The 14,604-nt window shown below is 36.7% G+C and overlaps 1 protein-coding gene across 3 annotated transcripts in view; it reads right to left on the bottom strand.

The window, feature by feature from the left end:
• Positions 1-14,604, bottom strand: part of LOC128904139 (1-acylglycerol-3-phosphate O-acyltransferase Pnpla3-like) — a 49,948-nt gene that overhangs the window by 4,588 nt on the left and 30,756 nt on the right. For all 3 annotated transcript variants that reach the window (XM_054188059.1, XM_054188060.1, XM_054188058.1), the window contains exons 2-7: positions 8,438-8,670; positions 7,645-7,710; positions 4,991-5,200; positions 3,839-3,899; positions 1,896-2,111; positions 793-925 (exon numbers count right to left, since the gene is read on the bottom strand). In XM_054188059.1, the coding sequence (XP_054044034.1) occupies positions 793-925; positions 1,896-2,111; positions 3,839-3,899; positions 4,991-5,200; positions 7,645-7,710; positions 8,438-8,563 (812 nt within the window). In that variant the 5' untranslated portion in view covers positions 8,564-8,670. The remainder of the gene's footprint in view (positions 1-792; positions 926-1,895; positions 2,112-3,838; positions 3,900-4,990; positions 5,201-7,644; positions 7,711-8,437; positions 8,671-14,604) is intronic.

Genomic DNA, 14,604 nt, shown 5'->3' with positions numbered 1-14,604 from the left:
TGTTTTGGTGGTTTTTTCCTTATGACGCTCTTAACAGAAGTCAGTTACACAAAAGGAGAATGAGGGGCAAAAACCCACACTAAAATTCTGTTGAAACTTGCTTCCTCTCCATCCACCAAAAAAAATGGCACAGAAGCACCACATTAAGTGGCGCAGAAACAAAATATTTTACTGAGTTTTATGTGGTTCCCTTTATAGATCATTTGATTTTTCAAGTATTTTCTAAGGATAGTAATGACATCTTCTGTTCAAGGACTGGAATTCTCTTAAGCAAGCACAAAACTTAGGGTTCATGGTGCACTCATTAAGCATAATTTCTCCTTTACGAGCACTGAAAAACTTCTAAAATTAAGCCCTGTTTCAGGAGCACAACTTCCAGTCAACCTGAACAAACCTGGTAAGAAAATTTATATGCTTGAGTAAACACTGTATTTCAACCCTGACTTCAAAAAGAAGCTACAGCACAAGAACTGTCTGGATAGAGTTCAAATACCACTGCAGAATATTAATAAAGTAATAATAGTAATAAAGAACATGCTCCTGGCTAAGGGTGCTTCTTTTGAGCAATTATGAGACAGCTACTAGTAATAAGAGTAAATAGTTTAGAAATCTTCTTAATATGTTTATCTAGCCTTAGACTGTAGAGGCTCTAGGAGGATGTATTATGTAGGTAGAAATAATTTTTTTTTGACAGTTACCACTTGAATTCTAGAGCACAAGAATGTCTACAACACTGAATAAGCTCTCAAGTAGTAAATTTCCAAAAGTTTAGTAATTCTAAAATTTCTTTACCTCAAAGCAACAGAGTAAGCAGACTCCACTGGTAGCGTATATGGTAGCATCAGATAGGATATCACCCGTATTGGGAAGAGTTTTGAGAACTGAGCGTAGAATCCATTCTGTTCTTTGCAAGCTTCCTGCAGTGCTTAAGAATAATTGGTTTTGAAAGAGATGTTAGACTATTTGAAAACAGTTTAAATAATTTGCTCAAAGTTCAGTAATCTTCAGTCATCATTATCAAGTGTTACTGAATAAGGCTCAGATAGAATTCATCTCAAGGCACTCTTACCATAAACCTTCTCTATGCTATTTTAAAATATGGGAAACACAGATTCATACCACAGGGACAAAAGGCATTACCCAGAACTTTTAAGCAATACATCTAAGAATTAATTTTTAATAAGAGGATGTAAAGTTCACACCTCCAAAAATACTTATGTATTTTAGGTAACATTCCTGTCTCGCTAGGGATTCTAGAACCCTAAGGAGTTTGTTTAAATTCTAGAGTTCCGCATGTTCTAGTTGTTACATATAGTTGTAAGAAGTATCACACTTGAAATTTTGTTCTCATAGGTCACTGGGATCACAAGTTTCAGATCTTGAAAATACCCATCAGCATCCACAAAAAAACATAGTTAAAAGTTATAGAATAAAGAAATACCAGAAGTGGTTTTGGTCTATTAACAGCTTATTAAAAAAGATAGGAAAGCCAGAAAATTAGAAATCTACAGAAGTCTGTTTTAAAAATAAGATGGGGATAACCAGTGTTTGGATTTGAGGTTCAACTTCGGTGTGAAATACATGCTTACAAAAATACTGTGCACATACAAAGCTTATCCAAAACCAAATAAGAGTTCAATTCACAACTCTGCAGTGTTGGAAGTAGCTCCTTCCTCCTGCTTCAATTGTATTTCTGTAGCTAAATCAAAATGTACGTGTTCACATTAAATACATATTTAAAGAACTTTTTTGGGTTGAGCTAGTCTCTAATATCACAGGAAGTTATAAGAGTAAATAAAAAGCATTGTACACAAATTATAAGAGTGAGCAGGTGGGAAAAAAATACATCAAAGTTTGCCATTCAAAGTTACAAGAAACAGTTTGAAGAAATGTACCTTTACGGAGTCTAGGAGGTAGACTCTCAAATATGCTCTTCTCCAAAGGCCATGGATTTTGCTTCAACTGGTCATTAAGTATTTCCATTTTCAAAGCTTCCACTTTGCTATTTTCTGTCAATATTTTTTTCTTCATATGGTCAATGTGTTGTGCAGCCTCATGAGGATTTCTTTTTGTGAAGGACAAGTGGATATAAATTGAGTCATTCAGAATACCTGAAAGAGTCAAGAACTTCCACTTAGGCTTGATCCACAGGTCTTCAGAGTACCTGTACAGTACCTGTAATCTGTGTATCTGTATAAAGGCCTATCCTGAGGGAACATTATCCACCCAATCCCAAATACGCTTGCTCTTATAATCCCGCAAACGTTTAATCACACTGATGAATGCTCTTTTTCAGGTTCACTTTAAAACAGGTTCTCAAGAAAAGAAAAAAGTGAAATTAAGCGAAACTGCACTGGAAACATAGTCATTTACCAAAGTTGTTTTCCAGCAAGAAAGCAAATGATTTAAAGGAGAGGAGGAAAACTGATTTAATATTTATTTGAAAGAAAACACTTAGAACACATCAGACATTTGGGAAATTTGACGTGGCCAGTTATCATGGGAGTACTTTGAGGCATTGCTACAACAGGGTGGAGAAGGAAAGCGAGCAGGGCACAATGTTATTTTAAGATATATCCAAAGTACAGATCTAAATCAACATTGGTTGCCTTGCAAAACTGGTGCTAATTAAGAAATAGCACTGATAATTACCTTAGAAACTAGCACTAGATAACGAGCACAAAGTGAAAAATAAAAAAGGTTATTTATATGCAGTTTCCAGAAAAGCATTATAAAGTTATTTTTATATATAAAGACTACCAAATTTGACTAGGATCCATACCTATGTACCACAGAATCTGTATCCTACTTACAATTACTCCTAAAGACAAATGTCAAAAGAATATACAGTGCATTTAGCAGAAAAATTCTGAAGTGTTACAGACTGGGGGGTGGGGGGCGGGATTAACTCCTGTAGTTGAAATAACAAGAAAGAACATGCATAATGAATGAGCTTGGAAAGGTTAAAGCAAGACAAACCTGTGACAGAATAAGAACAAAGGTGATCACAGGATCAGTAGCGTGAAAAAAGGAGGACAATAGTGCAATATGCAGAGAATGTGGGGGACAGACACCAAGAGAGAGCTGCAAGGAATCTCAGATATTAGTGTGAGGTGGAAACATGCACACAGGAAACTTGTGGGTGCAGCACAGCAACAGAACCCATCTTAGCACAGAAACGCACAAATTATAGGCTCTTTGTATAGCTTGTGTTTTTGATCAGTTAGTAAAAGGCATAAAGCAGGACTCTCATTAATTATTCAATACTATTACTACAAAATCAAACTCTTAAGCAGAACTATGACATTCTTTAGCAGTGAAGAAAACTGTTCCAAGAAAACTTAAATATTAATGTTTACTTATAACAGATTATAAGCAGTGAGCACATCAAGTTATGACTGCATTACAGTATTGCAGCTGGTGTGATCTGTAATAGCGCAAACATCACATTTCAGTTTCCACTGCTGTAATCTGATGCAGTACATTATTACAGTAGCCTATTCCCATCCTTCATGATTAAAACAAAAGAAACTAGTAATACGATTTCCCTAGAATTGGATTTCTTTGCTAATCTCATTTAACAATACCTTAACATTCACTTCACACACATTTGGCAAAAACCCAAAAGTTCAATTTCTGTGTGGCTGCACAACTTACCTCAGATGAATAGTTAATATAACTACATGATTTCTACAAGAACTAAATTTATCATGATCCCTTCAAACAACTCAAGGAGCTAGCCCCTTCTTAGCTACATACAACCCCCCCACCACCCTTTTTTTGTTTTAAACTCAGGTTTAAATCACATCATCAATAATTATCCACAAATGTAACATACCATTCTCTTTCAAGAATTTAAGAGCATCTGAATATCCTTGCTCACAGATCTCTCCTAGTACCTGCAAGCATAGGGTAAATGAGTCAGAAAAATAAAAGGAGATTCAATTTAAGATCAAGTCTGCAGAATGAAAAGCCACTTCTACCCACCCTCCATTCTTCTAAGAAAAAAATACACATTAACAATTGCTATAATTCAGTACATTCAGGTTAATATGCCCACTGCAATGACACAGACGTGATTACGCATACATGAACGTATCTTTCAGCTATTACAGATGCACTGAATTATTCACCTGAAAGGACAGCAATCTAACAGTTTGCACGAATTTCCTCCCCTTTTGTTTCTTTGACTAGCCTTTCAGCAGATGCAAGCAACAATGAAACAGCATTGCCCGGTGTATGCCAGCTCCCCTCCTTCCCTCCCAGTGCTTCCCACTGCCCAAAACTGTGAAAAGTCAGCTGTGCAATTCTCATGCTCAGACTCAGACTTAGTCTTCCATATGAACACATCTTTCACCAGATGCAACACCAGCTCACCTACACAGTAGTCCTAGACGGAAAAAAATAAAAAAAATTAAAGCCTACATAAGTAGAATTTAACATTTTTCTTCAAGTGGTCAAAGCGCCCTCAATTTAAAAAAAACATCTATAGCAGTAAGGAACATTACTTTTCTTCTGTAATATATCCCAAGCCAATTGGCAATTCAAGAGCACTTTCCTCAGCAGATCTGCAATTAACAGTGGTTAGCAAAATTTAAAGGCAACTTGCCTCCATGAAGTATTACTTGAGAACTTTAGAAAACCATGAAGCTTTAGAACTTCTAAGTTCTGAAGCACCCGGTTAGCAGGTAAATATGAAGGGACTACAAACTGACACTTATTAATTTACCAATGTTGATTTCATGATAGAATCCTGTGCTAATTACCAAATAAATACTGAAAGCCAATAGCAGGACTGCGTATTTAGTCTGAGAGAAACTAAAAATAAGGAGAATAAAGACAAACTATGAAAAAAAATAAACAAGAAGATAAATGTTACCAGAAAAGTTTACATGACTAGATGAAAAGCTAAGGTTACTGTAGCCTTCTGCAGAAACAAGGCTTTTAAACAGAAAGACATTTTAGTAACTACATGAAGGCAGTGAGTTACCTTAGGTTCTGGTGGAAAGAGCGCTTGTGTTAAACGATAAAGGTTTCCTAAACTGAGCTGAATGCTGGTGTTGGTCACATTCATTTCATGGAAGTTGGCAGAATTCCCCTTTGGACAGATATCACACTCCCCAGCGAAAGGCGAAACTGTGATGGTATTCTTAGATTCGTAGTGAGGTAAGTTGTCACTGATTCCTCCATCCACATAGCGCTACAAAAATTAACAGATATAAGAAGTTGCAAAGGCTGAAAATTTCTAACTAGCAGATTTCCCATGCAAGAATTAAATAGTACTTAAGACTGTAATAGAACAGTCTCTGCCTATGCTCCCTGGCTAAACCTTTTGAGTAACATGCTTTGTCCTCTAATGCCAGTTAAAAAATAGTCCTACCTATAGCCTAAGAGTACTCTATTTGGGATTTTTATGTATGTTTAAGAAAGAGCAAATCCATTTTAAACGTTATAATCCTACACAACATGCAGGGAAAAAGTAGTGCAGCTATCTCCTCTTCCTCAAAGGAGAGCACCAACCAAAGATCTACCAGAGTAATTTAGAAAGAATACAAGTAAAAGAATACCTCCACATTTCAAAGCTCAAGTTCCATGATGCTAAACCATTCAGTTAGAGTCATCTTAAGTTACTCTTATTCTTAGTGATTAGAATTTGATATAAAAGCATCAAAAATATTTGGACATAAAGAAACTGCAAGTGAAAGTGGACAATGCTTCAGGAACCTTGCCAGTCGTGGGTATCTATTCTGCTTTGAGTACAAGTTTAGAAGCATAACCACGTTATGCTTTTGTCTCCTTCATGCTGACTTGCCCATTTCTGTAGTTTTAGTGCATCACCATCTCAGGCATTTTAAGATTCAAGAACTGAAGAGTTTTGTGTTGGGGTAACTAATCTATAGTGCAGCAGCTGCTATGGCTAAAGACCACACCTCCACTCACAACTGCCATCTTTCCATTGGGGCCAGCTGTAGCTAGTTGGTTGTGACAGTAGCAAGAATTTTTGCCTATCTGTTCCCCCTAGTCATTTTTTTAATCTAAAACCATCACTATGTTTGAAAGGGGTAAAAAACAAAAAAAAAAAAAACAAAACAAAAAAACCAAACCAAACAAAAAAAACCAAAAAGAACAAACAAAACCCACCACACCAAAAAGCTTCACAACTGGCAGTTAAGATACACCTATTGAAAGTTATCCTTAAGTCTTTGTTTTAAAGTATACATGCATGACGCACTAAGCCAGTAAACAGCAAGATGCTACAAAGTTTACGTAGTTGGCATTCTACTGTGTTTAAGTCCTACAGCAGTCATGCCAAGCATATGCAGCTGTGGTATTCTTACCAAGTTACATTAAAAATGCCTCCCAAGCATTAAAATCTTATCAAAACAATCACACAGATCAAAAGGATTCAATGATTCCTTCCTTCCCTCAAAACAGGCCCAAATAAAGCATCACTTGTATGTTTTTGTACTCTGAACTAAGCCTTTTAAAATAACATTGTTGTCTGATGACAAGAACTGAATAGCCAGATTAGCCTGGATCCACCTAAACCTTGGATTCAGTCCAACGTCCTGTTTTCATAACACCTTTAATCTGGAAGAGTTTAAGGAGACATACAAGGTTTAGAAGTACAGATAAAGAAAAAATCCCTATACAGTTCTAATCACTTTTGCTTAAATTCCAGCATGAAAAAAGAATTACATTTAATGTCTATCCTTAACCTTTTAGCACTTCCAAATTGCCTTGAGAACAGTCTGTAATCATCACTGTTAAAGATGTTTTGAGTTTTCTTTCAATATTCTTCCCATTTCCTTGTGTAAGGAGCAACAAAGTTGGAAGGAAAGCAAATACTAGTTAATACAACACTATAACAAAAAAGCCATGAATGTCGCTGCCTCGATTTTGAAATGCATGTCTGCTTCCAGACCTGTTAATCAAAACACCTACAACAAGCTATGCTAACTTTTCTGCACTACTTGCCCCTTTAACGGGGGATTTCAGAAAATCCAGTATAGCCATTAAGAGCTTTTGTAACCAACAGTTCCTGTGAAGTAATACAAGAGACTAATATACTGGCACTTTACCTTTAAAAAGCAACCTTTCTTATACTGAATACAAATGACAGAAGACATTAAAAAGCTTTGATTATATCTAACTAAACATGGAACTTAATACAGTTTTAAGGCAGATCTGCCTACAGCAAGAACACAGACATATACAATAAACTATCTTAGAAGATTTTATTTTTTTTTTTAACCAAACAAGTATAAGTGACCCTTCCTATAAATTTGTGCAGGTGAATAAGCATCACCTTCTCCAACAAATATTTATCCTTAAGTTAAATACTTGCTAGCTTAGAATACCCTGTTTTAATTACTGCATCAGCAAGCAAAAAATTTAAGAGAGATCGGGAGCCCACACACCTGTGTGTGTTTTGCCAGGTGGAGAAGAAATATACATAACAGATCTTCCACACATTTAGTGCTTCCTTGCTTTTTTGAGAAGTTGTAACAGACAGCTAGAGTACTAGAAGCTACAATGAAGGTATTTATTTTACAGTAGAATAACTGAAAAAATATACACATTGTCTCTTAATATTTTCAAAATAGCTAGAACTATTTTTAGATCTTGACAATAGAGACTTACCACACCTCTAAATGACGGTGGAATTAGGCCACAATAAATAGGGACAAATGAACTACAGATTAAAGCCTGTAGGAAAACAAGACCATATAAATGAAATGGTAACTGTTCTATTATTGAAATTATCACTTATCTTTTTAGATGTTAGGAAAAACAACGAAGCAAGCACCAAAAAATCCCCAGCAAGTACATTTGAATAAAAAGGAGGGAAAAAAAAGGTATTACGAAGCATTATTTTAAAGAAGATGAGGGTATTCCACATTTTTTTTAGAATGTAACTAAAAACCGATAAGACTCACTGAAACTCTATTTCTAGAAAAGCCTATTAGCAAGGAAAAGTTTATGATCGTTCATTCAAGCTATACATTTTCTGAGTAACCAAAGTACCTAACTGGGGACACAAATATGAACATTCTGGGATCATACTGAACTAGCTTTGTAATTCATATTAAGAATTTTAAAAAGCTACTTTTGTCTGTTTCTTGATCATAGCTTTTACAAGAATGACCTGAAAACATTCTTATTCATGAAGGATATAGTTTCATTAGATACACTGCACTTTAAAGGCAATTATCCTCTTTAAGACTGATCCCTCACATCTCTTCGCTGTAACAGTTGGCACATACATTGACTGGGAAAATTAGTATATGAATTTAGTATAATGAAGCCTGAATTAATCTTTAAAATACTGTCAAAGTCACAATATCCTAAAATGTTTAAAATGGAAAACCAATAGATGATGCTAAATGGACTTAAGATTACAGAAACTTTTAACAGTTGCCAGAAATAAACATACCTGGACAACTTCTTCTTTAGAGTTAAAATTAGATATCAATGCATTTTTACCATCTGATACTCTGGTCAGTGAAATACACAGTCTGCCCGATGACAACTGGTGAGCGTTTTCTGGAAGATTTCTCATCAGTCCATCTCTTACTATCTTTATCACATTAAAGGACGGATGAAGAGGACCAAGATTTCGCTTCCTAGCTTCTTTGGCTAATGACAGAACATCTGCACAAGCTTGAGCTGAAAATAAAATACATTTCATTTAAGAACCAAAAGCATGTCAAAAACCAAAAAACACACTTCCAATAATAAAGCATGTCTAGAGCTCCAACTTTTCTCTGTGATTGCTGGCATGAAAATTCAAGAGCTTTTTACCAGATAAAATAACTGTCCACTAGAGTTTAACAGAGTTTAGGAGTTTTCTGAGGGGAAAAAAAATAGTCAGTTTAGACTTTCAAATAGAACTCCTGGTGAAGACCCACCGCTAAGTTACTTATACATTATTTATATGTAGACTATAGGTGTAAAATACCCATATAACATGCTTCTGTTAGGAATTATTCATCCCAGAAACACAGTCTTTAAGAAAAAATAAAGATTAATGATCTTCTGTAAGCATGTATGCATGGACATATTCCATAAGCAACATCCATAAAAACCTACAGTGTATGATGCACAGTTTTAAGGTCCACAGTATGTCTGCTGAAGAAGCCGCGTACCTGGGTTCATCACAGCTAGTAACACTTGTCAGGCATTAACCAAATTTAAGTTTTCAGGGCACCATTTATATATAAATATAATAAAGGGAACACGAAATGTGAACTTATGGTAAGGAGCGTCAGGAGGGAACTTTTTAAAGCAGTGGAGGAGATTACACCCCTCACGCAGGTCTCCACCTAAATAGATGCATTTTTACCAGTATGTAACAGACATACAATAATTTTTTTCTCCAATTAAATCAACTTTTGTAAACTAGATCAAAACACTACAGAAGACACAACTGTTCCCAAAGAACACTAAAATCACTTTAACAACCACACATAGTAAGATCATAGTAAGAACAGCAGTTCACCCAACTGCAATGTTTTGTTTGAATTTTTAATGTCATGTTTCTCCAGGGCATACTTTGAGGAAATTGCCTGATAAGCTTGTCAACTTGGTAGAGGAAAGGGGGTGGGGAGGAAGGTCAAAGTAGCAGGTTATTAACCTGAGTGATATGCTACAAGGCCATCTAAAAATATTTTCAGAACTTGTGTATTTTAACTTAAATAGACTCTTTCCAGAATAGAGAGGCTTCAATTTATCAAGCTAAATGTGAGCACTGCACTGAAAACAACTTTGCTTAAGTCTTTGAGTTCAGATTCATTTACAAAAATATTATCTTTTACAGTATTATTTTTCCCCCCTCAAATAGCAATGCCTAAACCTTTCTCATTCTTAGCATAGTAAACCAAGAGTCTATGTTCAAAAGACTAACTCTAAAAAAATCGGAGGTATCAGACATACTCCGTTTTTACCACTACAATTTTTTTCGTTCCACCCTTGCAGAGCAAAGCCTTAGGCCATGAATCCACTGTTACCAGTAGCCTGACCCACATCTCACCCCAGAAGACAGCAGAAGATTTAGACACCATTCACCAGTAAGCAAATATATGCTTATGTTAGTAAAACACATTTTACATGCAACTAAAAAAAATGGCACAAGACACATTCTAGCAAGTGAAGAAGTTATTTCCAAAAGTAGTTACGTAGACAGTTTTACCAGTTCTATTTTTTAAGCACTCAGATATAAATCACTGCCTGCCTTTTTTTTTTTTTTTTTTAATTAAACTGATGTAGCAATATTTAATCTTCTAAACTTTTCAAAGAGAGACATCGGGCACATTGTAGGAGTTTGAGATACTGAACTACCAGAACTCTGGCCAGGAAAAGCAGTCTTAGTGCACACATTAATTTCATTTTGCAAAATAAGTACCTTTTAAAAAACTTATGTACCAAGCAAGTAAATTGCTTGTTCTAAAAAAAAGACCAAGAGCAAGAGGTACATGGACATACGAGCAAATAAATACACATGCTCTCACTTCTCTGCTTAGGTCTTGACCCTGTTTTTCTAGCTAGCATCCTGTGAAATTGAGGCTCAGGCTATTACTTAAATTTGAAGCATAGTAACGTACTTCACTCATTTGCACTGGAGAAAAAAAAAAAAAAAAGTAAACCAGTGCCATCTACTAACCTTGTGTTCTGATTATATACCTCTCACTGTAAAGAAATATCAGCAAGTATCAGCTCACTTTACATACTCCATTAAAGGCATGCAAAACTGATGACCTCTAACAGTTTAGATTTGAATTTCCCTCATTTCAACTTCCTGGCAGAAAATAACTACCCATAACTACCCATTTGATTTCACACTTTACTCATATATAAGAATCTCCATATTTGAGGTAATCTATAGGGAGACCCTAATAGAGGGACTATTTGAGTCCCTCTATATATTTTTTCCATATAGTCCCCCCATGACTATTTTCCCTATAGGAAAAAAAAAAGTTTACTTATTTTGTTTACTGTAACCTAATTTAAATACAAGAAAGGCTCCTAAGCAGAAAAAGAGAATATGTTGTGTCTACCCAAGAGTATGTCATATTAAAACACTGAAAATTTAAAAAGCTGTTAATTATTAATTCAACAGACTTCAAAGCATTCCAGCTTCTCTTCCTTCTCCCTTCCGTCCTCAACAGAATGAAAATGCAGTTACCTCTTAGGCTGATGTATTCCAAAATGGGATCTCCTCCTCCCATGACAAGAGAAAGGGACAGAGGGCTACAGCTCAAGTCACACTGGGATTTTAGGCAGAACTTGGTACATCTGTTTTATTTTTTGAAATGTAAGAGAGCTAAAGAAATTAATGTTCCTATTAAATGTGAACTGTTTCCAGTTACATTACTATATTCTCAGTTATATTTCTATATTCCTATTTTTAATGGTTAAGTAAGTATTAATTTGTTTCCCACAGAGTAAAACCTGGCATTGTATTTACAGCCCCCGCCAAACCTGTTCTCCTTAGTTCCCCACTAGAATGGACAACACCATTGCCACCAGAATACCACGTCTCCTAGACGTCCACAGGAAAGACCTAACAAGAGGAGTGCACCTTAACAGTTCCAGTTTGGAATAGCCTGGGAAGCACTTAATCCTCAAAAAAACCAGTCACCTCTAAAATTCTCCCTCCATCCTCCCCCAAATACAATGAAGGAAGTTTCTTCCTCAGTATGTAAAAGTACACTTTTTTCCATTCAATGTCTAATGTCTACGTTGATTCAAACTTGATGTTCTACAGACTCAGTTTGCCTATCCAACAGGCAACATGAAGCACAAAGAAACCCCTTAATTTAAAACATCCAGCTACAAACCTGTAAAAGATGAAAGATGCAGATCAGTTTCAGTCAAAACCCAGTTCATATATATACACACACACTCAAGACTTTGTGCGCTGACAAGCGTACTAATGCAGGGCTGAGTCCAACCAAGTCTTGAACACCTCCAAGGATGGAGGTCCCACAAGCTCTCTGAGCACCTGTTCCAGTGTTTTACCACCCTCGTGGTAAAATTCTTTTCCTTATACCTAATCAGAATTTGTCATGTTCAAGCTTGTGTCTGCTGCCTCTCATCCTTCCACTACCCATCTCTGAGAATAATCTGTCTCTGTCTTCCCACAGTGAACTGCAACTGTGAAAACACATGGGACTTATAACCACAACTGCAGAAATAACAAATACTATGTATTAAAGTATATCAGTGTAAGGGAGGTGTACAATATGAACAAATTAAATATATCAAATTATTATACCACGTAATATTTTATTTAGAGCTTACTTACAATCCTCTGCTTTCACACAAACTTATAAAAAAAAAACCTAAGAGCTAAGAAGATAGAGAACTAACATGAGAATAGCTTTTTTGTTTGAGGAAGTTACAGTGATTCACAGATTTAAGAACGCGTCTGGTTTTGAATTGTCTTCCAGCATATCCAAGTGGGGCTTTTTTTTTTGTTTTGGTGTTTTTTTGGTTGGTCCATAGGTTTGCGGCTGTGGGGTTTTTTGGGGGGTTTACGCTTGCAGAAAAAATACGCTTGCCTACGAAATACAATACCTTGGGTAGTGATCACACACACACTAGCTATTCTATTAGCTAGAGAAAAGCAAAAATCCCAGTTGGCATATGAGAAGGGAAAGACAAAGGAATAATTTCAAGTCTGCAAGTCTTAATTATGAAAATGCTAAAAATTTTAAAATATGTTATTAACATACTTTCAGGTAAACAATATACTTTTTTTGTGCTCAGGAGCACTTCAAATATTTAAAGCAGCTGCCTTCTTAAATCATTTACAATGACTTCAGACTTAAAACTGGATACATTCTAAAAATAAACAGCTATTGTGTATAAATATGATTTGTTTTAAAAGCTGCTCATAATAACCCAAGATATGTTAGGACATTACAGCAAAATTAAATTTAAAATTTTAAGTAGCACAAGTTTACTGCTAAAGCTTTGAAGAAATTAAGCCCATGTGATAAGAGATCAGTGGCTAAGCAGCAGGGACAAGCATTCCACAGCATTATTCTCTTGCACGTACAGGGAACTTCTGTTCGTTTTGGTCAGTGAATTGTTCCCTCAGGAATTCAAAAGCAAAACTCAAACCCACTCCAAATTCAAAATAAGCACTCTTGTTTTCCCCCTCCATCTATAAGTAATATGAAATATGAACTTACAATATCGTCTAGTTCTAAACCTGTTAAGGATACCATTAACAAAAACAGTGTTGAGTCACTAGACAAGTTCATATTCAGTGGATGACTATGGTTTAAAAGGAAAACTATTTTCAGATTTCCACATATTTCATATGTTTTTTTAACTGCATTCCAGTCACCATCCTAAACACCTTGATATTTTACTTGTATTGAGCTTGCTTTAATGTCTAGCATGACTATTTCACTAGGTAAATGTATATTTGGGTTTTCATGAGCCTTAAATACGTAGAAGTACAGTATATTTTTCCTACCATTGGAAAGTAAGTGCTTATTTCATAAGAGGGACTGTATTTCGTTGCAAACTGACATCTTTTATCCAGTATAAATGAAAAACAAAGTCAATTCTATTACTTAAATCACAATTAAAATGAGCGATTTTAATCAATCCACTGTTTCTAATCATATACCTAAGCAACCTATGCAATACACACTGTGCACAGATTAAAGAGGAAAAGCATGTTAAAGCTAACCTAAACCCTGACCTTAACTCTCTTAGCCTTACCTCAAGAAAGGAGAAGCATTAGAGGAAGCAAGTTAAAGCTAACTGAATCTTCATGTGCCAAGGTAACTACAGAAGAGATGCATTATTTCCCACAAAATATTTTGTTTCAAACCAATGATGGGGTTAGCCTGCCTGCTTCGAAGGGTGTTAGGATTCATCTAGCTCCCATTCTCACACCAGTTTTCAATTCCTCTACTTTGCGCAAAGCTAAGAGCTGTTGTCACCAAGCCAGTATTAGCAATTCCAAGGCCAGGAGGCATAGAACTCCTTAGACGGACACACGTCTGTCCTTATACCTGGGGTAGTAAACTCTGACCATTTGACTACGTTAAGTGTTGAAATCAGATGAGGCACCGGCAAGACCATTTCTGGAGCCCGGGAGGTTGCTAAATATGCATCCAAGGTGAAGACACGATAACTTTACCATCTGCCTCTTAGCCCACCCTCAAGGACACAGACGATATTTATGTATTTCACTCAGAGGTAAGATGCGTAGGGGATGAGATGTGATGGAAGAGAAGTAAAGACAGCCTGGCACCCACAGGGCCATATAACCCACTCGGATTAAATTTTATGAAAGGAGTCATATACCTCTTCGGGGGCAGAAAACGAGAAAAAGAACAGCCAGCCCCGCGTCCGTCCCCGCCATCCCGCAGCACCGGCGAAGGCGGCCCGATGCGCTGCCGGGGGCCGGAGCCGCGCCGCAGCCGCCCTCAACCGCCGTCGCAACGGCAACCGGCCCGGCGCACCTGCCCCTTCCCGCAGCCCCGCTCCGCGCCACGGGGCACGCACGGCGGCCTGCCTCGCCTCAGCCCCCCTCAGCCCCAGCCCGCCTCGGCCCCAGCCCCCCTCAGCCCCACCGCC

This window comes from Rissa tridactyla, chromosome 1, assembly GCF_028500815.1.
Source record: "Rissa tridactyla isolate bRisTri1 chromosome 1, bRisTri1.patW.cur.20221130, whole genome shotgun sequence".
NCBI lineage: Eukaryota > Metazoa > Chordata > Aves > Charadriiformes > Laridae > Rissa > Rissa tridactyla.
The sequence above is the reverse complement of the archived record's forward strand: the minus strand, read 5'-3'. Positions and strand labels throughout refer to the sequence as shown.